Raw genomic sequence first — 26,612 nt, forward strand, 5'->3', positions numbered from 1 at the left:
AGAGGCGCGCGCGCAGTCGAAAATGCCGTCAGTAGGACGGCAGAAGAAAATGTCAAAATAAAAGTCTCCAAAACGTTTACAGCATATTGGTCAAAGAAAACCAGGAATAAAACGGTAAAATAGTAAAAAGGATTTTAGTGAAAAAGCAATGTATTACATACTTATATAATTCACTTTAACTCGTTACAAGTGCAAAACAGACAAAAAAACTCTCTCTCGCACGCACGCACGCACGCACACGCACACACACACACACACACACACACAAACACACACACACACACACACACACACACACACTTGTGTGTGCGTGTGTGTGTGAGAGTTTTTTTTTGTCTGTTTTGCACTCTTGATGTTTTAGAGATTCACCCCTTCACTGTTGAGTCCTTTTTTTCTGCATCCTGGCTGATTTGTAGATTGTATGCACAAAAAAACTCTGTATTTTCATACTTTTGAATTTCCCATTCGTTTCCTATGGGGGTCATTTTTGACCCGAAGACCCTGTGTGTGACAATTTTTTTTACGACAACTTATACTTTTCAAATCCTGTCCCCAATTTTTGTGTGTGTTCATATACCAAGTACCAATAAAGTCACTAAGTGTATGCTCTCTTTGCTCTTTAACGACCATATATTGATGCTTTTTCAATCATATTTCCCAGTTAACTATATGACTTTTCAACAACAGGTCGTTTCCCCGTCAACTTTAAATAAACTATTTGTTGATGACTTTTCAACAAGTCGTTTCCCGGTCAACTCTAAATCAATGACTTTTCAACACATTGACAATCGCCCGGTACACCAACCGTTAAATATCAATGCTTCAGTCATAAAGATAACTATAGATCAATGTTTCATCGATATGGTAATGGTGATTCAACATTTATTTTGCATTTAAATTTCAATATCAACCATAATGATGATTTAGATGGAAAATCTATATTTATTCCACGTTGGCTTGCTGTCTGGGTGGTGTGTATGCTGTTTAAACGAGTGTTCTCCCCGATATGTTTCTTGTGCTTCGTGTTTTATACTCTTTATTGTTTCTTATTCAAATGTGCGGACACCTGTCTTCAACAAATGTTCTCATGCTTTCAAAAGTGACTTTAAGCAGGTTTCAAAAGTGAAATTATACTTAATATATATTAAAAACATAAAATAAAAATGTTTTGGTCTTACTCAGTTTTCCAAAGACATAACATTTTCAATCCTTTTTGTTTTATTAGCTCTTATTCAATACACACTTTTTTATAAACGGCATTCTATTTTCCAAGCTGAACTGAGTTCACAGTCATCACGTCCATGTCTTTGTTTTAATGGCACGATGCATGGAGTGATGCTGTGATTTCATACAACTGTTCTGTTGTACGTCTGTACATTTCTAAAACACAAAAACAAAACACACAGACACACAGTCTTTGTAAATAACGTCAGTTTTATTGCTGAAATCATGACATCCCTCGGCCGACACTGACAGCTGTCACATGATGCTGGTCAGGGCAGGGCGTCGCACCCTCGGTATAAAGTCATGCAATGTCTACAAAGTTTTCAAAAGCACACCATTGTTAAAAAGATGGTTTGGTGACGGATATTTGTTTTTGTGCAAACAAAAACCTTGGATTGGTTTCAGTTTAGGATCCAAATTCCCATAGAAATTCTGCCATTTTAGGACTTCTAATTTCAATAATTCAACCCAAAATACACTGTGTATTGTTAAAGTGCATGCAGAATATGATTGTAGCTTAATTAGTTGTAAAAACAAAATCAAATCAGGTATTAGAGTGGAGAGAGAGAGAAAAGGTCTCATTTCTCTCTCTTGAGGATTAAGTCTTGATTTCTGAAAAAAAAAAAAAAAAAGAACTTAAGTGAGTTTGAGCTTCAACAAATATCTGTTAATGGGGTCATCACCTTAATTCAAAGGGCAAACAAGATTATTTTTCATACCTTACTGACATTTAGTCATTTAGCATGTCAAGTAAATCTCTGTTAATTTAGGACTGTTGAGATATTTGTACTGGAAAACAAGAGCATCTCTTTTTGCAATGATATGAAGCCTGTTATTGATCAGCGTATAACTCCCACACACCTGAACCTGCGGCCCGTCAGAATTAAACTGCTCATTCTGCTTATTAAAGGTGAAATCAGAGCAAAAATATGAAGAAAGCCTAAAAAAAAGGATTTTCTAGTGTTTGAAATGGTAAAAAGGATGTTAAAATGCAATTAACTCAAAAATAAATAGAAATCAAAATGAATAAAAAGCACAATCATAACCATGACGACGACATTCAGGTCATCTGCTGCAAACGCTATAAAGTAAGTCAAAAAAATCCTAGGTGGCCGATGAATGAGTAGAGTGACGTCATAGAGGAGTCTCTTCACAGTTTTCCCTGTGGATCGTGACGCAGACACCAGCACAATGAATCGGTGCCAGTCGTAAACGGCCGTTTGTAAAAGCGTTCAACAGTGCAACAGTGAGCCCTGCTGGCAGGAAGTGCTTGAAAGTGCTGGACGTGCCGTGCCGCCCGCCGCTCGCAGCCTGAGAATCAGCTCTCCGTCTCTGATGATGGAGTGAAGGTGATCGGCTGGAGTTCTGCGCCTCAGACGTCATCAGGCAGCGGCGATTGTCTCTATGGCCGGTGAAACCTGAACACACACACACACACACACACAGCGCAAGTCACATCACATTTCCGGGAACTTTACATGGGAAATTAATCTGGGGAATTCTGGAAATATTCTAATTTGGAAACTTAACAGGAATTTATGGCAAATTTATACACACTGTACCATTATGCAAACATAAATATTTTATTTGGTCGTAGGAGGACGTTTTTTTTTTGCATATTGATATAGTTTCCAATTAATTACTTCTAATTTAGTACATGTAAAATAAATATATATTTTTATTGCTACATTTTATTCAAAATAGAATTCTTTTGTAACAATATCTTAGTCTTTATCTAGAAGTCTTTACTATCACTTTTTATCAATTTAACACATTCTTGCTGAATAAAAGTATTAATTTCTTTAAAAAAAAAGCAAGAAAAAAAATGGTTAGAAACAAGAAAGTTTTATTGTTAGAAAATATTTCTATTTTAAATAAAATAGAATAAAATGTTCTTTTTTTCATCCAAGAATCCTGAAAAAAGTATCACAGGTTATGAATTATTAAAAATATTAAGCAGCACAAATGTTTCCAACAGGATCATGTGACTGAAGTAATGATGCTGAACATTCAGCTTTGATCACAGAAACACATTACATTTTAAATAATTATTTTCAATTGTTATTTGTATATATTTCACAATATTACTGTTTTTATTATGGCAATATTTTTTTCAACATTTATTCACATTAATTCCCAGACATTCCTGTTAATTTCCATATATTCCCTTTAATTCCAATACATTCCCGTTATTTGCCATAGATTCTCGTTAATTCCCATACATTCCCGTTAATTCCCATATATTCCCTTTAATTCCAATACATTCCCATTAATTCCCATTGATTCCCGTTAATTCCCATTTATTTCCCGTTAATTCCCATGGAAAGTTTCCAGACTTGAAAATTCCTGTTAATTTGCAACCCTATTACCAATCAAATGAAATCACTAACAACAAAACTCATCTTTGTGTTGCAGAGGTGGTACATCTGAATTGGTACAATTACAACAGCATAAATAATGTTGAGATTAATGTTTTAAAAATAACATTCTTTATTGTTTGTATAAAATCAATATATTGTAATAATGTTGCATTACATTATTGCTACAATAACGCATGCTAGGGCTATTTGATTAATTCTGGTAGCATTTTGCATGTGAGAGACTGAAACCCTGCTGTCTCTTTAACAGTTTGAGTATATTGTTTAGCGTCATTAGCATGATGTTTGACCTGGTCAGATGGCGGCTGGACTCGTGCACCTCCATCTCATTGCTCTTGAAATCATTCAGCTCTTTCCTGATGGCGGCCTGCAGCGACACACACAACACACTTCATTCAGCACATGCTTATTTACAAATGAGGAATACAGCGAGCCACTCATCCTAAAGAGGCTGTCAACACGAGTGGTGCTAGTAATGCAGTCCAGTTTCTTTAGTACAAGCTAGAACAGGGACGGAGTTCAGAACGTTTAAGTTGGGTTTAAAACCCTGACGTGGCGATTGCTTCCATGTGAGCAGGTGCACGTGTCCCTCTGTGTGTTTATGAAAGCGTGATCTCATACCCCTTTTCCACCAGAATGAACCGGGTGCTAGTTCAGAGCCAGTGCTAGTCCCAGTTCATAGTTGGTTCGACTGAGGAGCCTTCTAAGAACCGTTTGCTTTTCCACATGCTGAGAGCCACAACAGAGCCATGTCTTACGTCACTGTATACGTCTCATCTTTCTCAGCAACGCTAGCGAGGCAGCGGCAGTGTTGCCAAGTCTGCGGTTTTCCCGCGGAATTGGGCTACTTCATCACTGTTGCCGCGGGCTGTTTTTCATGTCGTCGGGTTGAAGCGACCCCAATTATGTGATATTTAGCCCCGGGAATGCGAATTTTAGTATGCAACAAATGACAAAAAACATTTGCTTTTTTTTTTACCGGGGAAGCCCCCCTGAAACGCGATTGGGCTTGTTTTAAGTAGCAATTAGGTGGGTTTTGTTGTGAAAACCTGGCAAGCCTGGGCAGCGGGAAACACAAACACACCAGGCTTGTTCGAGATGCATCGGTTCATTCATGTAGTTCGCCGCAATTTGTATAGACGGAGATTACAAATGAGCAGCAGCTGTTAGCTCCATTAGCTGCTATTTCAAAAATGGTGGATCTTAAGTTTGTGTTCGTCTTGTTGACCCTGCCCCCAGCGCCTGACGTAATCGGTTCTTACTTCTAGCCCTGTTCTAGCCCAGCAATGTTTTGGTGCTACTTAAGAACCACTTTTCCTGGCTCGGAGCTGGGGTTTTGGGTGTGGAAACACAAAGAACCGATTTGAAACTAGGCTCTGGCTCCGAACTAGCACCAGCACTGCCTTGGTGGAAAAGGGGTATCAGTGGACTAGATGTAACGGCTGAGTTATCTGCTGCTGTAACCAATGATACTCACTATTATCCATCTGATTTACTTCTATATTATTTAGCATTTTAGTCACACACAACCTTGTTACTAGATAATCGTCATTCTGTTAGTAACATGTAACACTAATGAAGTGCCTTGTGGCTCTTGCATGAGATTTAAATGATGCAGCGAAATGAATTTTTGCAAACGCGTCTCAAAACTATAGCTATATGCTTCTATAACAACCGGAGCTTCTAACGACAGCTGCAGTGATGTAATGACTTTACCAATCGCAGATTGGCTCTTATTTAAAAGGGGGGGCTTATTAACCATATTGCGCGTTGCACTTTCTTCCATTCATAATAATATGAGTGCACCGTCTAATAATACATTTAGTGAAGTTTTGTTCACGCATCAGCTGACAACAGCAGAGACTAAAAGATCTCAGCTCATCAAAATGAAGATTAAGATCGGCAACATTCATATGACCATAGAGTCCTTCAAACTTGCCTTGTCGGCCGCAGTGAGTCGCGTCCAGGGTTTGTCGGTACGTCTGTCGTAATCCTGAGCGTCCGCCACCTCCACGTAATCGTTGAAGCGGATGAGGATCTTGGCTCGTCGTAACTCTTCCACCGTGGGCCTCTGACTCAGCTGAAACACATTCACACATATTCAGACACTGAGAGAGAGAGAGAGAAAGAGAAAGAGAGAGACATCATGCTCCCAACATACCTTCCGTGAGAGTCGGCGTCTGATCTCTCTCTTCTCCTCCATCTGCTCCTGCTCATTACGAGCTGTGGGACAGAAACAGGTCAGAGGATAAACGATGAAACTGGAACACCGTGTTCTAATTAGACATAGGGCTGGACGATATGGCCAAAATTTATATCACGATATATATATTTTTTAATTTCGGTCGATACGATATAATTCGGATATTGATATGACCTATATAAAAGCCTCAGAAAAACTGCCAAGAACACCCACAAGGGATGTCTGTACGTACAAACTTTTGAAACATGTATTTGCCAAGTCTCAAACCTCCTCCTGTAAAACTATATAATATTAAACTATATAAAAATAAATTAATGTTCACCTTTGATTTGTATTTAGCCTTCATACAAACAACAAATGTGAAATCACCATCAAATAAACATAAGACTCTCACTCACTTAATTAATATCTTTAACTTTAAACTAAAACGTAGGCTGATTATATTATTCTTAATATAGATTAAAACAAAAGTGCTTCAGCCAGGATAAAGAATATAAAAAGTGCTCAGATTTGCTGAAAACATAATCTTCATCTTCTGACTCTCAGAATATTCTATCGGGTGGAACTGCTTCAGATGGTGGAACAGATTTGATGTGTTCCTGCTGTTAGTCGGCACCAGGGGTGTAAATCGGACGGTTCATCATAACTCATAACCGCAGTCACTCCAGCTGACGGTGACGTCCCGTGCATAACCTCAATACAGAGCGGCACAAAGCACTTATGCGCATCCTGTGTGCAGAATGATGCGCTTGAAGCAACACAGCAGTGCAGCAGTTTATTGAGCATTTTCTTTTAACGGTTTTAAATTTCAGTCAGAAGAATGATTCATAGCACTATATTCTCCTTATATGCAAAACCATAGACCTTGATCTACTGAAGCATAACAAAATAAATGGTAACACTTTACAATATTGTTTCATTGGTTAAAGAGCACCTATTATGGCATTTAAAATGTTCCAAATATTGTTTTAGAAGTCCCCAACAACAGTTTTGCATGCATGCAATGACAAGACTTTAGTTTTCTTATAATATGCATTTATTTTTACCTGTTTTGACAGCGATTCTCAAATGATTCCTTTAGTGATTCACTTTTCAAAACCCCGCCTTTACGTGACGCTTTTCACACTAATCTGCGGTGATTGGTCCGATGACCCAGTCAGTTGTGATTGGTATAGTCTGTGCAGATATTTTCGAAAACGGAACGCCCATCAAAGTCTTATAGTGACAGTAATTTGTTAATATGTGTCAGGAGTTATGAATATGAAAACCGCGTTGGTACCGTTTGATTGTAATATGAGCCTCAGCTGATCTCATTCATAAATAAACTCCTCTATTCTCCTCACGAAGACTCGCGACAAATCAACATCCCTCAGGGCTTTTAGTTCAAAAGTGTGCAGATGAGGAGACATATTGATAGATTCTCATATGTCTGTGTCAAATTTCTAAACAGAGGAGTATTTTTTATTCAATACTTCCTCACCTAATCAAGAGCGATTGAGTCTCTTATGTGTTGTTTTCAATTCAAACTGGCAGCCGGATGGCGCTCTGTGCACATGTAGTCCATATATGGTACAGACAGACGAAGAAGATACCATGTGCCATAATAGAAGTCCATAATAAAAGCTTCCTGAAATTGCGAAACATGCAAATAGAGACATTTGAAGACTAATAAACACACAATCGCGACGATGTATGGTTTGTCTTCAAGCCACTTAGTCTTCAAATGCTCATCCTTGGGCAGATTAAAAAAGTTTGCTTTTGAGTCGCACTTCAGAACACAGCGTCTCGTCGCCATGATGTTTTCTAGTTTTCACTGGCGTCTTGGAGCGCAATAAGTGGGCGTATCGTATTCAAATAACTTGACAAGTTGACGTCATCTAGTCAGAGAAAAAGCTTCGGTCTTCTAACGATTCTTAAAAATGACTCGGAGTCGACTCTTACTTTTGAAAGAAAATAACTATATATACGGTGCACTGTCATATTTCAAACTTTGCAGGATGTTTTTGTTCACTTAGATCTATGTTACACACTACATGAAAGGTACATTTCCAAATTCCATGATAGGTGCTCTTTAACTACATTAGTGAACATGAACTAATAATGAACTGCGCTTATAAAGCTTTTGATTTTCTTTGTTAATGTTAATTTCAACATTTACTAATACATTATTAAAATCTTGTTAACATTAGTTAATGCACTGTGAACTAACATGAACAAACCATGAACAGCTGGATTTGTAACTAATGTTAACAAAGATTAACAAATACAGTAACAAATTGCTCATGGTTAGTTCATGTTAGTGAATACATTAACTAAAGAAACCTTATTGTACAGTGTTACCAAATAAATAAAAGAAGACTCAATATTGCAAGGCTTTAAACACGAGCAAATGATAAACTTTCGTGAAGCACTGTCCGAGCGCCTTTCACAAGCTCTGAAAAGTAATTTAAACGAGAATGAACGTGTTGGCGATAATACATAGACTGACATTTTGTCAAAATGTGGAGTGTTAAAACAAATGTGCCTTTTAAATATATAAATAGCCTACAGGTATCAATTTTTAAGGCTTGACATCGATGCATCGTGTCGTTAGACATTAGATCGATGCATTGATCTATATCGATGTATTGTTGCACGCCTAGTTGGCACCACTCTGACACATTTTGCAGGACTGAAACCTGATGTTTATCAGATCTTAGATAGTCAAACCACTCTTAGTCTAAGTCTTTCTTCTCTTATCAACTATTTCTTTTGCTTTCTCCTTTCTTGTGGAATCTGTATTGCGGTCAGGGGTACTCATTTTGTAGCTTAAACTTGCCACGTTGGATCTAGCCTACTACTGCTGAGCACTGGCTGCGTGTCTGTGGTGTACGTCATCACGCAATGGGAGTCAATGTATATCGAAATATCAGAAATATGTTTAAAAGTCATATCACCGTTATTGAAAAAAATTATAAAATCGCAATATATATTGATATTGAATTTTTGTCCAGCCCTAACGCGACACCACAACACACGATAAAAGGCATCTTTTTTATATTAAAGGAATAGTTCACCCAAAAAGGAAAATTTTATGTTTATCTGCTTACTCCCACCCAGGGCATCCAAGATATAAGTGACTTTGTTTCTTCAGTAGAACACAAATGAAGATTTTTATCTCCAACCGTTGCAGTCTGTCAGTCGTATAATGCATGCGAATGGTAACAAAATATGAGTAATTTTTTTTTAATAAAAATACATGCACAGACAAATCCAATCAATCTGCGGCTTGTGACGACACATGGATGTCTTAAGACACGAAACGATCGGTTTGTGTGAGAAACCGAACAGTATTTATATAATTTTTTACCTCCAATACACCACTATGTCCAAAAGCCTTCAGCGCGCGATCACTTCCGGTGAGTGACGTCAATGTGCAATGTAGATGATCTGGCATAGTTGATGGGAGCGTCGGAAGTGATCTCTCTTGCGTATCTCTACGACATCAATGTGTTGTCACAAGCCGCAGGGTTTAATATGGATTTGTCTGTGCATGTTTTTTTGTTGTTGTTACCATTTGCATGCATTATACGACTGACAGACTACAACGGTTGGAGTTAAACATCTTCATTTGTGTTCTACTGAAGAAATAAAGTCACCTTTATATTGGATGCCCTCGGGGTAAGCAGATAAACATCACATTTTCATTTTTGGGTGAACTATCCCTTTAATGAGATTTTGTCCTAACCAGCAATACGCAACAATTATATTTCAATTTTGGATTGATTTGGTTGCGAGTGCAGTGCCCTTGCAGAGAGACTCCGCCCATGCAGTCTTCTGATTGGCTGTGATTTTGGATTGGTTCTGAATTGTATTTGTCACATCTGGGGCCCGTTCTTCGTACCTCGCTAACTCAGTAAGCTGGATTTGATTGTTGACGCTTTGGCATGATCTTGGATTAATTGGTTCTTCGACGCTCATCCTGGACTTGCTGTCATTGCAACAGGTCCGTAAGCTTAAACCTGCTTGCGAGTAGGCTTATTTCATGTAAAAAGGATTAGATTGCATCTTGAGGTGATACTTAAAATCTGTCCCAGCCACTGCTACTTTATAACAAGAGTTTATTACTGAACCAGGGGCAATAATAATAATTTTAAATAATAATAATAATAATAATAATAATAATAATATACAAATTTTAAATTGTATATGTATATGAGAATGATTATAATATTATAATGTTGTGTATCAGCGGTTTTCAATAGGTGAGGCGCGCCTCCCCTGGGGGGCGCCAAAGAGCCACAGGGGAGGCGCGACGTGAAGAAAAAATAAAAATAAACCATATACTCGCGTTGCGGTATACTGGGTAAAAGCTACGCGGGATACTCGCGTTGTGGTACAAACGAGTTGACTAATTACTGACAAGTAGTAATGCTGACAGATTAAGCAATGGCTCCTTCTGGCTCAACGTGTGCACAGGTGCTCAAAAAACTGCAATACAATTATTTTTTTAAGGGGTAGGCTATGTTTATTTTTTTCAATCATTTTAAAATTAATTGGAGAATTAACTTGAATGTGCCTAATAGCCTATGTGTTGTAGCCATTAAATAAGCGCATTTAGTTTCATATGTTAAAATATTATATGTTATTTTTTTGTTGATTATGAAAACTGAACACCATGAGTAAGATAGGATACATCGGGGACATGGAGTGGGTCAGACATGACCACTTCATTAAGTTTCGTTTTGTAGAAAGACTTTCTTTAGTTTAAAGTGAATTTCGTTTTGTATAAATTGTATCTTAATTTTAATAAATGTTTATTCAACAAATTGCCTGGATTTAATAAATAAGAAGCAAATATAGCCGCGATCAATTGCATTGCACGCGTGAACTGGAGAGCATCATAAATTCATATCTCATATCTCTTTAATTTTTTATTATAAATTAATCGAAACTCAGTTTATGCCTCATAGACATGAAAAATATTTAAGAAAGCTTTACATTTCTTTAAACGAAACTATTCAAAACGAAAAGAAATAGGCTAGCTAATGTTACTCAATGTAATCCATGATGTGCATTTCTCTCTGTAGGCTTGGCTTCTTCAATACGGAGATGGCGATCTTCAACTTAATTTTTGCAGCTGACACAGACAGAAAAGACTAGTGTAGGCCTAATACAAATCAATGCACGAAATCGAACTTTTTTATTTTAAATTTTTATTTTATTCAGCTCGAATGGGGACTTGAAGCAGAGACTAAATGCCGATCACGCGTTTCTGGTTGTCTGTGGAGAGCGAGTTCCCTCAGATCTCCACTAAGGCTATGCAAGTCCTAATCCCCTTCACCTCCACTTACTTGTGTGAGTGTGGGTTTTCCGCACTGACCATGATTAAAAATAAATACAGATCAAGGCTGCAGGTGGAGGACGACTTGCGTTTATTTCTCTCTGCAGTGCAGCCCCGCATCGAACACCTCTGCGCGTCAAAAGCGCGTCCTCATTGTTCCCACTGATATGGGCGGTTATTCAAAGTTCAAAATTAAAATTCAAATGACGTGAATGACACGTGCAAATGACGTGAATGGTGCATTTTGTTTATTGTTTAAATCTGAATGTATGATTATAAATAATTTTAGCCAAAAAACATTGTAATGCAAATCTTTTTGAACATGCCTTCAATGCAGTTGACTGTTATGTGTTATGCGCTGTGAACAAAAAGCGTTGTCGTTCATTGATCAGAGAGCTGTCCATTGTGCTGATTTTGTTCGAGAAGATGTGCATTAAAATGTGCGCTTAAAGAGATAGTTCACTTTAAAATGAAAATTCTGTCATCATATACTCACCCTCAATTTGTTTCAAGCCTGTATGAATTTCTTTCTTCTGCTAAACACAAAGCAAGATATTTTGAAGAATGTCAGTAACCAAACAGTTAACTGGTCCCATTGACCTCCATAGTATATATATTTTTTCTTACTATGGAAGTCAGTGGGACCAGTTAACTGTTTGGTTACTGACATTCTTCAAAATATCTTGCTTTGTGTGCAGCAGAAGAAATTCATACAGGCTTGAAACAAATTGAGGGTGAGTATATGATGACAGAATTTTCATTTTAAAGTGAACTATCCCTTTAAGACCCAGACACGAGTTTCACACTTGTAACATTCACATGTTAAGCATGTTTTGTTGACTTATGGTTAGGCCTACTGATGTTCTGTGATTTTTAAAAGTAGCCTCAAATAGGCCTGCATAAAGTTGGAAGTTATTTGCTGTTGCAAAGATTTATGAATGCACTTCTTAAAAAAAAAAAGGAAATAAAATACAATATGAAAAAATATTTACATTTTATTAGTTGTTATTGAAACTCATCATTGCCAGGAACACACAGAAGATGGCATTTACTGCCGAGGCGTGTGTGGGTTAGAAGAGGCGGACAGGATTTTGGGGAAGGGGGGGCTCGGCTGTCCTTACCTACTCTAAGGGGAGGCTCACATTCACACAATTTGAAAACCCCTGTTGTGTATAATACTATAGACACAGCCACTTGGAGATGCAGAGAATTTGATCTTGACCCTTAAGAAACTTTAATACTGTCACGTTACAAATGTGCTTCAAATTGAATTAAAAATTGTATTACAACATTGAAATAAAAATTGAAAGGGTGTACAAGTACTGTATAAAATCGTGAATATAAATAATAGGTAATCATGTAAAAAAAAAAATGTATCATTGATCAATAACTTTAATGTTGGTTTGGTCGTTTAGCTGTTTCCTTATTAAGGTCCAGATATTCGTGGGTTTTTTTTGTGCAATTTGCCAAGTTTTTTGCCAGGTGGCTTTTTTAATTATATGATGTCATTACGTTGCTGTCTTGACACCAGCCAATCGCTGCATTGTTGATCCTGGTTTCGAGTATCGATGCATCTGCCCTCTTCAGGGAAAACAAGAACGCGCAGTGATCTTAGATCATTTAATCCAGATATTTAAATCCAATCCGCAAATTCATTTGAAGAACCAAATTAGCCAGACATCAGTTATCACGATGAAACGATCTGGGATCTGTCAAATCATCTCAGATGTATTAAGCGAGGTACGAAGAACGGACCCCTGGTGTGGACAAAGCAGCAACCTCCCGCAGTTTCTCTTGAGGCAAATACGGCAGTGACTTAAATTGCAATTCATTGACTGGCTGCTAGGGACAGGCTCCAGAAGGGAGCAGAATCTCAGTGAGCCCCATGTTAAAATGGCCAAATTTACAACAGAAAAATATATGTTTACATATGCAATATGTTTACATCCTGGTACAAATAGTGGTTTTGGTCTATACGGCTAATTTTGCCCTTCATGACAACTGTGACCCGGGTGAATTTTTTTTATAACATTCGTTAACATTATATAAAGCCTTAAAGTTCTGCATAATCAAGGGCGTGGCCACTTTGAGTGACAGGTGGATAGCCATTCATCTGCTGTCTGTTAGTCATCGCATCACCTCAGCTCCATCCACGTCCCGTCTCTTTGCCCATTTTCTGTTATCCGGGAGTGACGCGCGATGACGCACTACCAAGATGGCAACGGCCAGCTCGTCCCTACTTTTCGCTTCAAACTGCTCTTCAGAATCCTATTGGTGACGTCACGGACACTAAGTCCATATTTTTTTACAGTCTATGGTGTGGACAGACAAACAGCTTGTCGCTGGAATTTTATCGTCTGGTTAGGACACAATGTAACTATCTCAAGTTTGACTCACGTTTGAGGATGTTCCTCTGCTCCAGCTCTTCAACTGTGGGTCTCTGGCTCAGTCTCCTGTTGAACACAAACACAATTGAGTTTAAAACACACGTGTTTTAAACTCAAACAAGTTATATACAAAAAGGTTTACATACAAGAGTTTTAAAAAGAAAGGTTCAATATGAGGCCTATTTGAGTGATGGAGAGGGTAATATTTAATATTTCCAGATAGAGGGGGTCCCTGTTTCACTGTAGTGAGGGCACAGCTGAGATCGCATTACAGCCTATGGCTGAATCTGAAATCGGCCCCTATACCCTCAAATAGGGCATTATTTGAGGGGACAGCCATTAGTAGTTGTGTCCGAAACCATAGTGGACGTTATTGAGTGCACTCATTCAATCCCACATTGCACCGCAATAAAGAGTGTACAGCCGATGTACATACAACGGCTGTCCGAATTCACTCACTCGTTTTCATTCCCTCCTTCAAGTGAACTGTATTAGTGGACTAACGTAGGGAACAGGAAATGAGGGTTTAGGGGGCAATTTTGGATTCAGCCTATGATTACAGCGTGTTAATAAGTTGATTGTATATGATCACAATGTCGTCGTCTGCCTCACAATGTTTGGAATTACTTAGAAAAAAAAATGAAAATGATGAGTTCCTTTTGATAAAATTACTTAATGAAACTGAGTTATCATAATATCACGACCACAATGAGAAATCAGAAATTCAATCACCAGTCGAATGAGGAAAGACAGCTGTCCATCACTGCATTCAAGAGTGCAGGTGAGCGCAGCTGTACCCCGAGTGAGAGCGAGATAACTTATATATAGGTTTCAGAACAGAAAACAAAGTGCTGTTAGAAACGTCACTTAACACCGTTATCTATGTGTCTCTGCAACGTCTGTCAGCGGAGAGCATTTGCTTACCCGAGAATAATATCATTGTTTTTCTCAACATGAAAAAGTGAAACAAAATAAACACGATAAACATATACCGACTCGAGTGTATATTGTACATTCTACACGATAACAGGAGCAGTCTGCTTTATTAGCGTTGTTTTTCCCGCTTGCGCTGCTTGACCTTATAATGCTTTTGTTCTTCTTTAGGCTTGTTGTTTATATTGCCTAATTTTAAGCTTGTTCAGAAATGGTGACAAAAACTTTGACTATTTCTTCCACAATACTGTGAGGTGTTACTACATTAAATCCATGTGTGTGACCTCGCGCTCAAACGAGAAGCGTGTGTGTGAGTGAGTGTGTCAGTGTGTGTGTGAGTATGTGTGTCAGTGTGTGTGAGTGAGTGAGTGAATGTGTGTGTGTGAGTGAGTGAGTGTGTGTGAGTATCTGTGTGTACGCGTCAGTGTGTGTGTGTCTGTGTGAGTGTGTCAGCGAGTGTGTCAGCGAATGTTTCAACGAATGTGTGTGCGTCTATGTGTAAGTGTGTGTGAGTGAGTGTCAGTGTGTGTGTGTGCGCGTCTGTGTGTGTGAGTGAGTGGGTGTGAGTGAATGAGTTAGTGTCAGTGTGTGTGAGTGAGTGTCAGTGTGAGTGTGCGTCTGTGTGTGTGTAGTGTGTACCGTGTGAGTTTGGTGCCGATGAGCTGTCTGGACTGCAGTCGCTCCTCATCCGTCTGCACAGGTAAGATGTTCTTCTCCTGCAGTTCTCTCTGAGACGGCCTGTTACTCAGCTTCACCGCCAGCGAGTCCTTCCTCAAGATCTTCAGCGCCAGTGAGCCTACACACACACACACACACACACACACACACACACACACACACACACACACACGATAACTATAATAACTATATCAGCATTCACACCAGTGCACAATATTGCTCTGTTTGTTAAACATTCTGCAGTTTTGTCGTCTATCGCTTTAACAGTTTTTACAGTTCTAGACTGATGTCTAGAACGGTCTCTTTATTGTTAAATGTTATGGTGTGACCCAGTGAGCTATGACTGCCTCATTTCAAAATGAGAACTAGGTCAAGCTGATCAATCTGACTAACTTGTGAAGAGAGACTCGTCGTCCTCCTCCTCTTCGTCCTCGTCCTGCTCTTCATCCTTATACATGCTGGGCAGATCCTCGTAGTCAGATTCGCTGGGGATGTTCTCTTTGTCGTCGTCACAGTCGATCACCAGCGAGGGGAGAGGAGAGCCGTACTGACCCGTGTGAACCGCAGAGCTGCCGGACCACAACACACCATCAGTCAAGTGACACATCTGACACACTGTAGGCGAGGCAAAACAACTAACAATTACAAGTTATTAAAACATGTTGTGGTCAATGTAAAATGATTTAAAGGGTAACTAAACCCCTGCTCAGAGCTTAACTCCACCCACTGGCAATTTTCAAAAAATGCTGGAAAAGTGGGCAGAGCAGACACAGAGGGGACAAACCGAGGGCGGGGCTGAGCGGAGGGCGTGCACCTGAGACCCGCAGTGACGGATTGATTGACAGCTGTCAGACTCGCGAGTCGCAAAGATGGAGAATGACTGGAGTGACGCCAGCTTTGCAACAGAGCGGTCATTTCTCCTACCTTCACCTGAAGTGGAGGAGGGTGGATTGTCTGTAACAGACACAAACCCGGAGCCTTATCAATGCGAGCCGCTGCTCAAACTGCGTTAACTCCCGATGCCGACGAAGCTAGTGAAGCAGCCGCGCAAGAGAACTGACCTAATCTATCTGCGTCCGCGGCAACCACTTGTGTGTCAGGGTTTGAAAGCGCGTCTCATGTATGAAAATTATCTGTACACATGACGGGCGGCAATAATATCGCAAGAAAAGCCTGACGTGTACTGACAACTGCATTATTTAACCGTATTTTCTTCAATACAATGTTAAAGCAAGTGTCAAGTGAGTTTCATTCATAATGTTTACTTCATGTAACATGACAGTTCATACTGGAGTGAAGCCGTTCTCATCGTGTGATTGGGGGAAACATTTCTGAGGGCTTGGTGAGCTCGTGCCAGGGGCGCGGATAGTGAGCCGTTGGAGGTACCATCCTACGTCACGATGTACCACAACGTCCAATAGGAAAATTCAACTGCAGTAGCCACCGTTCAACCTTAAGAGGGCAGCACTTTGGCGGTTTTACACCATATTTTATAGAATTAAAACACTTTATACTCAAATGTCAAAACATTTACTCGAATCAATGAACAGCATTAATAAAGCCCCAGTATTACAGATCATTAACTAAAAAAAGTTGGTTTAGGGTTTAGTTACCCTTTAAAACTAACAAGCCTCAGTAATCAAAACCTTTGCATATACTCAGCCACGAGTACTATGCAGACTCCTGGGGTGCATTGCAGCATGAATAAATTAAGCGGTTGCCTTGTTTTACTACTTTCTGGCTTTATTTGACTTTATTTGAAACAAAACATCAATTTATAAATCAACATCAATTTAGAGTCAACGTATGTGAAGATTTTCAGTTGTACTGACAATTCGACAGTCAAGATGACTTTGGAAAATGAGTGAGAACGATAACTGTCGTCATGTGTAAGTAACTGAGGTGACCAACTGCTTTCTGACTAGTACTTCCTTCTTCTTTGGTCACAAAGTAATTGCTAATTCAGAAGCAGTACATACTCAGAGAGTCACTCGCTTAGCCCCTGAATAAATCTGTGTTTTGAACAAATCAAATAAATAATTCATTTTCAAAGCCCAAAAATGTCATTCTGGGTAACTGTCCTGGCTTAAAATCTGAATACAAAAATGCCACAGAAAGGGAAAAAAAAAGAATAAAAGTATTTAAAATGTATTTGGGCATAATTGTATTGATTTTTTCAATGATACCTGATAATACTATGCTTATTTACATTTTTATGACAGAAAGACTTTTGTCTCCAAATTGTGATTTCTCGAATGTCATTCCTGGATAACAGACATCAATGGCCATTTTGGATCAAAATGCATTTAGGTATGTCATGTGATGTAATATTGTATCAAAAAGGAGGAGAAGTCCCAAAACATGTGCAACGGTCAGTAAGCGTCTCTTAAAATGATGATAGTTTGGCCTTTTCGGTCACTGTCTGGTGCACTTTAGCAATATCATGTGTCCTTTTGGGTAAAAAAGTAATAAAACATGCATAATGCATTTATATTAATATATTTTATATATATTATATAAATACATAATCTTTTTGATCTTAAAGATGACCTTAAAGTGATGATAGCTAATTTGTAGTTAGTGCCTGATAATAAAGAAAACCTGGATAACAAAAACCCTCTGTTAGCAAAACACGTCACCCGTTACCCAGATTGACATACAGTGGGGAGAACAAGTATTTGATACACTGCCGATTTTGCAGGTTTTCCTACTTACAAAGCATGTAGAGTCTGTAATTTTTATCATAGGTACACTTCAACTGTAAGAGACGGAATCTAAAACAAAAATCCAGAAAATCCCATTTTGTATGATTTTTAAATAATTGATTTGCATTTTATTGCATGACATAAGTATTTGATCACCTACCAACCAGTAAGAATTCCGGCTCTCACAGACCTGTTCGTTTTTTTTAAGAAGCTCCTGTTCTCCACTCATTACCTGTATTAACTGCACCTGTTTGAACTAATTACCTGTATAAAAGACACCTGCCCACACACTCAATCAAACAAACAAACAGACTCCAACCTCTCCACAATGGCCAAGACCAGAGGGCTGTTTAAGGACATCAGGGATAATTGTAGACTTGCACAAGGCTGGGATGGGCTACAGGACAACAGGCAAGCAGCTTGGTGAGAAGGCAACAACTGTTGGCGCAATTATTAGAAAATGGAAAAAGATCAAGATAACGGTCAATCTCCCACGGTCTGGGGCACCATCCAAGATCTCACCTCGTGGTGCATCAATGATCATGAGGAAGGTGAGGGATCAGCCCAGAACTACACGGCAGGACCTGGTCAATGACCTGAAGAGAGCAGGGACCACAGTCTCAAAGAAAACCATTAGTAACACACTACGCCGTCATGGATTAAAATTCTGCAGCGCACGCAAGGTCCCCCTGCTCAAGCCAGAGCATGTCCAGGCCCGTCTTAAGTTTGCCAATGACCATCTGGATGATCCAGAGGAGGAATGGGAGAAGGTCATGTGGTCTATGAGACAAAAATAGAGCTATTTGGTCTAAACTCCACTCCTTTGGAGAAAGAAGAAGGATGAGTACAGCCCCAAGAACACCATCCCAACCGTGAAGCATGGAGGTGGACACATCATTATTTGGGGATGCTTTTCTGCAAAGGGGACAGGACGACTGCACCGTATTGAGGGGAGGATGGATGGGGCCATGTATCGCGAGATCTTGGCCAACAACCTCCTTCCCTCAGTAAGAGCATTGAAGATGGGTCGTGGCTGGGTCTTCCAGCATGACAACGACCTGAAACACACAGCCAGGGCAACTAAGGAGTTGCTCAGTAAGAAGCATCTCAAGTTCCTGGAGTGGCCTAGCCAGTCTCCAGACCTGAACCCAATAGAAAACCTTTGGAGGAAGCTGAAAGTCCGAATTGCCCAGCGACAGCCCCGAAACCTGAAGTCCCTGCTGCAGTGTGCGCAAACCTGGTCAAGAACTAAAGGAAACGTATGATCTCTGTAATTGCAAACAAAGGTTTCTGTACCAATTATTAAGTTCTGCTTTTCTGATGTAAAAATACTTATGTCATGCAATAAAATGCTAATTAATTACTTAAAAATCATACAATGTGATTTTCTGGATTTCTACATGCTTTGTAAGTGGGCAAACCTGCAAAATCGGCAGTGTATCAAACACTTATTCTACCCACTGTATGTATACCAATCTAGTTTTTAATTTGTATTTGTAAATTTATAGGCATAGTTATTATGAGGGATGTGCGAGACTAGTGGATTAAACGATAGTGCCACTGCTAGTCCACTTGAAAAATACTAGTCGTTTACAATTAGTTTTTGCACATTTAATGTTTTCCGTTATATTTTTACAAAGGCTACGTTTAAATTACCGTCATTAATGTTACATCTTGAAATTAATATATTACTTCGAAAAGTGTATGTATACGAGGATGGTTTTTATGGTAATCCTGAAAAATATTGCAGAATGTCATTCCGTCTGACAATGACACAGGATTAATTGAACCCATATTTGTGTGTTAGATTACACAATTCAGTTTTTGAGTTAAGGATAAAACAAGTCTTGTTCCCTTTATTGGAAAACATTTTCCAGCTTTTTTTCAATCTGAATTTTGAGTTATCATCAGCCAAAAATGAGCCCGTGTCTATATGAAATCCCAAATGTATTGTATTAATTGTGATTAAAATGTAGTTTTCCGAGCATCCAATTATTAATATCAGTACATTTGTATATGCCAACAATGGACATTTTCATGGGGATAGCATGGTTAATTACTTTCTTAAAATGAGTACATGTAATTACATTACATACACAACACTCTAATAAGTATGTTAAGTCATAAATTGATTTTTTTGCCAGATTTATTTAATATATTTTTTTATCCCCAAGTTGGGATCCAAATTTGAAGCTACACGTCAAATCACTTTTTTTTCACATGTTCTTATTATAATTGTATGTATCTATATGACAGACTTGCGCGGCACATACTGCTCTTAACCGTATATTCCTTTAAAGTGTTAGTTCACCCAAAATTTAAAATTAGACCATGATTTACTCATCCTCAAGTCATCCTAGGTGTATATGACATTCTTCTTTCAGATTAATAAAATCAGAGTTATAATAAAAATGTCCTGGCTCTTCAAAGCTTTATAATGGCAGTGAAGTCCATAAAAGTGCATCTATCCATCATATAACTGCTCCACACAGATCCGGGGGGTTAATAAAGCCCTTCTGAAGCAAAGTGGTGCGTTTGTGTAAGAAAAATATCCATATTTAAAACATTATAGACGAAAATAACTAGCTTCCGGTGGTCAGCGGTATGCAAGTCGACTTGCGGTGAAATAGTAACCCCTGACGCGATATATAGGAGCATCGCAAGCTTTGACGCCTCTCCAGGATAGTGCTGGGCAACAAACTCAAGCCCCTTTTCTCTTATATCGAAATCATCCACCATTTCTCTTTAAAAATTCTCGTTTTAGACTTCTAATTCATGACCAGTGTTTTGTTTTGCTCTATACTCTGCGATTCTGCGTTTGTCAATACGAGGGTTCAAGGGTTACTCTTATACCATAAGGGGGCAAATACCGGCCCTTAGATCAGACGTCTCCAGCTGTGGGTCAGACTTCAGCAGCGCAGGTTAAGTGGGCCGTGAGTTTGCGGTGAGCTGTAAGCTGGGCCACTGACCTCATTCAGACACTGTGAGCTCAAAACCACAAAGACAAGAGGGCACACAAAGGAGGCGCTGATGATTTTACCGACATCTTCATCTATTCAAAGTATTCCAATTAGGGCTGCACAATTAATCGAAATAGAACCAAAATCGCGATTTGGCTTAGTGCGATTATGAAATTATTATTATTAATTTTGAGATTGTGTAAATGCTGCTCAATCTCTGAAAGCACTACGAGTTTGAGTCGCTTATAACGTGCGTTTGAAAAAGCGGCACGCGTCAAATTCTTCACAAACTAGTAATGCGAAGCATTCATAAACCTGCTGTCCAAAAAAAGACAGCGTTTAATTACGTTTTAATCACTTTATATTGTCAGGCAAGTGTTTGAAATGTCCTTTTTGTGAGCTGATGTGGCTTATCATCACAGAATGAAGCAGACAATGTATTATTTTATAGTATTCTATACTAGAGCCTGATATTAGGCCTTTTCCAAACTAACGGTATCTGCATTTATGATGGCCGATAAATGAATATTTAAAAAAATGATAAAAACGGACGAAACACCGCTCAACCACATTATGAGTGTTGGTGTTTCATAGTTTGTCCACCAGAGGGCATTCTACAACGTGCCAGTTGGCAACACCAGCTGATCCAGTCATGCTGCGCGCCGCGAACATTCACAACTGAGATCATCCGTGAAGTGCATGGTAAGTTGGCAACTGTCACGAGACATACATTGCTTGAATAACAATTAAAAGAACATTCCCATCAGTTCTCTTAACTCAAATAAGCATGACAAAAATTGTGATTTTTTTGACCAGTTTTGCTGTTACATGTGAGCCAAGAGTGAAACGGAATTAGCTAGTAATTACGTTAGGTTGTTACAGTATAGTTGACTGACTGTCAGTTTAACTCGGACAATGTGACTGAATAAGATGCATTTCTTTAATAGCGGGACAGTTTGACAGCATGAAACGTATCGTCTCTCCCCTGCCTGATATTTTGAAAAAGTATGTTTTACAATATTTTGCAGTATGATGTTGTCCATTTCTAAATTATGGCTTATCATAGACTTTAGCTAACCACAAAGCTAGCTAATGCCATGGCTATCAGTGGAAGACCACTAACATTAATACGCTTGAAAATCACAACAAACTTATTCTGCCTAAATAAAGTAATGATTACTGTATTTATAACTAGTATATTTGTAGTTCCAGTCCCTGCATTGTAAATCATAAGTTAGGTACGTGAGGAGTGAACGAAAGTGTGTTGCTGACTTCGTTCAGACGCAGCATTAACGAGTCACATAATGGATTTACTGCATCACTAAGTAGTAGAATTTAGAAGGCAGGCAGCAAATGATGATTGAAAATGGTTTGTTGTAGCTTGATGGATAGAATTAAAAGAGTCCATGATATTGCACAGCCCCTAATTCCAATACGCAAATATTTTCATTACGACAGGGCCGCATGTAGCCTAATTTATATAAGTGAAGACAAACATGATTCAGATTCATAAAATGGTAAGCGAGCACTGCTTTGTTTACGGTGTGTATATTCACACTCCTAGTTGACGTTCCCTTTTTTGAATGACAGTCTACTTAGTAGGGATGTGAACATTTTACCAATAATCGATAATTCTTTATATCTGAAAGCCGATAACCGATATATTGGCCGATAAATTTAAATCCAATTTTTATATATTATTTTTGAGAGCCTGATCACAAAAATCCATGTCACAAGCACACAATTATGATGTTCTCATTATAATTTTATGTAGTCTATATGACTGCACTTCACTGTATTTTCCTTTTTGAAGTAATTTCAATCATATTTCAAGCAATTCAAAACCATCCAGTGCGTATCTGAAGTGACTAGATTATAATTCATTATTTATCGGCTTAAAGATATTGGCCAAATTGTCTTATCGGGCCGATAACATTAAAAATAAACATATGGACTGAAACCAATATGGTGGCCGATATATCATGCATCCCTAGGATTGAGTGAATTATTCTGACTAAAAGATACACAACGCTAAAGTGTTTGGCATCCAGCAGTGGAAGCATTTTCAACAGCAGCCCATGAACTGCAGTGGAGCTGTGAACCAGCACACACACCTCTCCAGTCTCTGCATGGCGAGCGCCAGCGTCTTCTGCAGCTCGTCGATGATGCGGCTGGACGGGTGAACGGTGCCGTACTGCAGCTGCAGTGGGTGACCATACTGGCTGAACGAGGAGGGCGGCACGTAGATCATGACCTTCTTGGGAGGTAGAGGAGGAGACGGCTTTCCCTGCAGACACGAGTCTGGACACAACAGAGACAGAGCGTCATTTTATACCATTACAATGAGGCAGCAACATTCACCAACATCTGTTTCATGCAAATATTTTCATATAAAACAAATCACCACATTTATGTTTGCGTCACATGTCAGAACAAACCTCATTGGTTCTCTCATGCCAAGCACATTTGAGCTTCTGTTTACCGTATTCAATGAGCTCTGTGTGCTGAACAATGCTCATATTTGAATAAAAGCCTCAATTAAATCTGTTCATCATGTAAAGACTGCTTCATTCATATGAAGTAGAGTTACCATGTCTTTATGGACTTTTTAAAGCATCAAAGTTTAAGCTGAGTGAAAAAAATTTTAATTGAGGGACAGAAATCTCAGGTTTCATTAAAAATTAAATAAAATATTTTTAAATTTCCAACCAAATATTAGGTTGGGTATGGGAATGCTTATGTTTAAAAAATACGGTACACATAATACATACAACAAATAAACGCTTTTGAGAGAAATCCCCCCTCCCCCAGATAAGTCACATTTTATTATTACATTAAATGTAAAACACTGGTAAATAAAGCAAAATGTTAACAAACATTATAAACACTATAAGCATAGCTATAGGCTATTTTAGTGCCCTCGCTCCACAACAAATCCTTTAAAATGAAATAGGAAGGTTTGTTTGTCACATGTGCTGTGACTGGTCAGTCTAGAGAAGGTCTGTGTCTAACCTGTGCTGTGATTGGCCAGTCTGGAGAAGGTCTGTGCCTCACCTGTTCTGTGATTGGTCAGTCTAGAGCAGGGGTTTTCAAACCCTGGTCGCTGAGACTTAAAAAATGGGTCGCCAGGATGATGGAGTTACATTAAAAATAAAATCATAGTCTATAGGCCAATATAAAAGGAATAAAAACACAAAATAAATTTGATTAAATAATTAACAGATACTGAGTTTGGTTCATTTTTGTGAGGCGCGGCGCTCCTCAAACAAGTTCACGGAAAGGAAACCCAGACGACAAAACAATGTCCTATTCTTATTATCTGTATGACCAAAATAATGGAGTATTTCCTCTGTTCGATTGCGCTGGCACCTCACACACACACACACACAGACACACACACAACATATTCCAGCATTGCAAACTTGACATCGCAGTCTACTCAGCGTGAGCACCGCCATTGTGGTGTTCCCAAGCACATTTTTGCACATGTGAAGAGGATGATTTTTTCCGTCAATATTGGGACGCAAGTGAAGTATAAAGCCTATAATATATAATGGTTTAGCATCCAAATACATCGCGAATATGGAAACATTTGGATTTGAATGAGAGAGTTAGGCTACATGAGCTCGCTGGTTACTTTCAGTTTCTCATTCAATTATTTCGTTTTGGCTTTAAAGTTATAGCCTACTTATATTTTTTAATTCTCGTTCTGTTCTGAATACCGTTAAATTTAAAGTATTTGTTGTGGAGTAAGGGGAAATAACCTATAGCCATGTTTGTAGTGTTTATAATGTTTGTAGTACATTATAACATTTCACTTTATTTATTTTTATTTACCGGTATTATTTCTGAATGCAATAAAATGTGACTTACCCGTTTTTATTCTCTCTCAAAAACATAAAAAAAATTACATTTGTAGTGTATTTTGAAGCATGCAACAAACGAATAACTGGTTAAAATTCTTGTTGGTTAACCATATATAGCTAGATCAAATTAGTGCAAATCACTTTGGAAAAGTGCTGAGCTGAATTTGTGCCATCTAGTGGTTTAATGGAGAATACAGTCAAATGGCCCTTTGTATAGAAGTATTATGCTTGACTTTGAATGGTTGTAGGCCTATATATGGGTCATGACAATAAAAAAATAGAGGGTCGCTCTTAAAGTTTGAAAACCACTGGTCTAGAGAAGGTCTGTGTGTCACCTGTGCTGTGATTGGTCAGTCTGGAGAAGGTCTGTGTCTCACCTGTGCTGTGATTGGACAGTCTGGAGAAGGGTTTCGGTGGCAGGGCGGGAGGCTGTTTGTGGATAAGCTGAGGTTTGGCGGGAGGTTCCTGAAGGTCACCATGGAAGGTGAGTTTTTTTTTGGGAGGAAGCGTTAGAGACTTGAGTGTGTTGTCCTGAGCACATACTCCTCCATCCAGAGACGCACGGAAGTCCATGGCGGCTGAGAGCACAGAGTTCAGAAGCAGAGTTTCAGAGCTTTATATGAGGAAGGAGAGCGTCACTCACATGAGACACTAACGTCCTACTAACTTTGAGAAGGAACAGGACGAGCACTGAGCTGGACGCAGCAGAACAAAGCACATTATTCAGCTCATAAAGTGCTTCATTTTCTAAGCTAAAAAAAGCCGTTTTTAACAACTTTCATGCCATTTCATCGCATGTACACGCTTTAATTATCTTCACACAGTGAGGTTGAAACACAACATCTGAATCCAAATCATCACACATGACATGACTCTCACTGCTGTGAGTTTGCATAATCAGGTTTACTGGTATTTTTACAATATTGGCATTGGGTTATCGGTTTTGTAATATCAAACCAATAAATGATACACAATAAATGTTGCGTAAGAGTGTTGATGAGACACACTCACCCGTCCTCTGTCTGTCTGTGAGCTCTGATGTCCGGTCACAGTCTGACCCTGATGGCTGCCCGTTCTCCAGCCGAACGTCCTGCATCAGTCCTTGGACCCTGGAGTCTGACGGAGCACAGACAGCTTCCTGAGGTGCACTTATAATGTCTAAAGGATTTTCACATTAACTGTCATCATTTAAAAATTAATGTCCATTTTCTACTCTAATTTTGGTTTAAAGGGGCGTGTCTCCTTTAAGACCTCAGAGTAAACGGCCTCTGCTGTGATTGGATAACATCTTTGCATATGAAATAAGCATTACATGAGGAACTCTTTCCTCAAAAGGTCTGATGTTGGTCTCTGTCCAGCTGATGTAGAAGAGTGATTGTAACCTTTCTCAAAGATCTCCTTCAGCACTCCTCGCTTGATCAGCTCCTCTCGGCTCTGACGCACAGACATCTTCCTCTCCAGCGCTGGAACAAAGATGAAGAACACTGATGAGAGGGCTATACTGTGTGAAGAGAGCCCACACCCAGACACCAGACACGAAAGAATTCTGTTCGGGAGAGTCAGCTGCCGCTTTAACTAAGAGATCAGATCGGTGCCAATTCTCCCTATACGCAGAATACGCAAGTTGCGTAGGGACTCTGAACCACCAGGGGGCACCCATGCTCTCAAAGATGATTTATTGACTATGGATGTGATTAATAGAAGTTTAGTTATGGCTTCTGACGTGCTCAATACAATTATTATTATTATTTTTAAATGAGTTAAAAGCATATTGAGCTGCGAGAGAGACACCGGTCCCCAGACGGCATTCTGTGTGCGCAAATTCCGTTGAGCAAAACATGGACAACAGGCTACTTTGGGCTTCAGGTGTGCACTTAAACGGAAAAATACACACAAAGATATGTCAAAATTAACTTCTTGGCGAGTTTTCACTTAAACAGAGTCGGTCATGTCTT

General features: G+C 39.0%; 1 protein-coding gene across 2 annotated transcripts in view; it reads right to left on the minus strand.

Moving 5' to 3' along the window:
- Positions 1-1,419: 1,419 nt before the first annotated feature.
- Positions 1,420-26,612, minus strand: part of LOC307127429 (phosphatase and actin regulator 1) — a 74,410-nt gene continuing 49,217 nt past the window's right edge. For both annotated transcript variants that reach the window (XM_079818647.1, XM_079818646.1), the window contains exons 3-13: positions 26,040-26,120; positions 25,669-25,773; positions 25,035-25,235; positions 22,906-23,092; positions 15,520-15,695; positions 15,088-15,244; positions 13,526-13,581; positions 5,764-5,825; positions 5,542-5,682; positions 3,893-3,969; positions 1,420-2,642 (exon numbers count right to left, since the gene is read on the minus strand). In XM_079818647.1, coding sequence (XP_079674773.1) covers positions 2,627-2,642; positions 3,893-3,969; positions 5,542-5,682; positions 5,764-5,825; positions 13,526-13,581; positions 15,088-15,244; positions 15,520-15,695; positions 22,906-23,092; positions 25,035-25,235; positions 25,669-25,773; positions 26,040-26,120 — 1,259 coding nt within the window. In that variant the 3' untranslated portion in view covers positions 1,420-2,626. The remainder of the gene's footprint in view (positions 2,643-3,892; positions 3,970-5,541; positions 5,683-5,763; positions 5,826-13,525; positions 13,582-15,087; positions 15,245-15,519; positions 15,696-22,905; positions 23,093-25,034; positions 25,236-25,668; positions 25,774-26,039; positions 26,121-26,612) is intronic.

The sequence above is a fragment of the Gobio gobio genome (assembly GCF_949357685.1).
Source record: "Gobio gobio genome assembly, chromosome: 6".
Lineage (NCBI taxonomy): Eukaryota > Metazoa > Chordata > Actinopteri > Cypriniformes > Gobionidae > Gobio > Gobio gobio.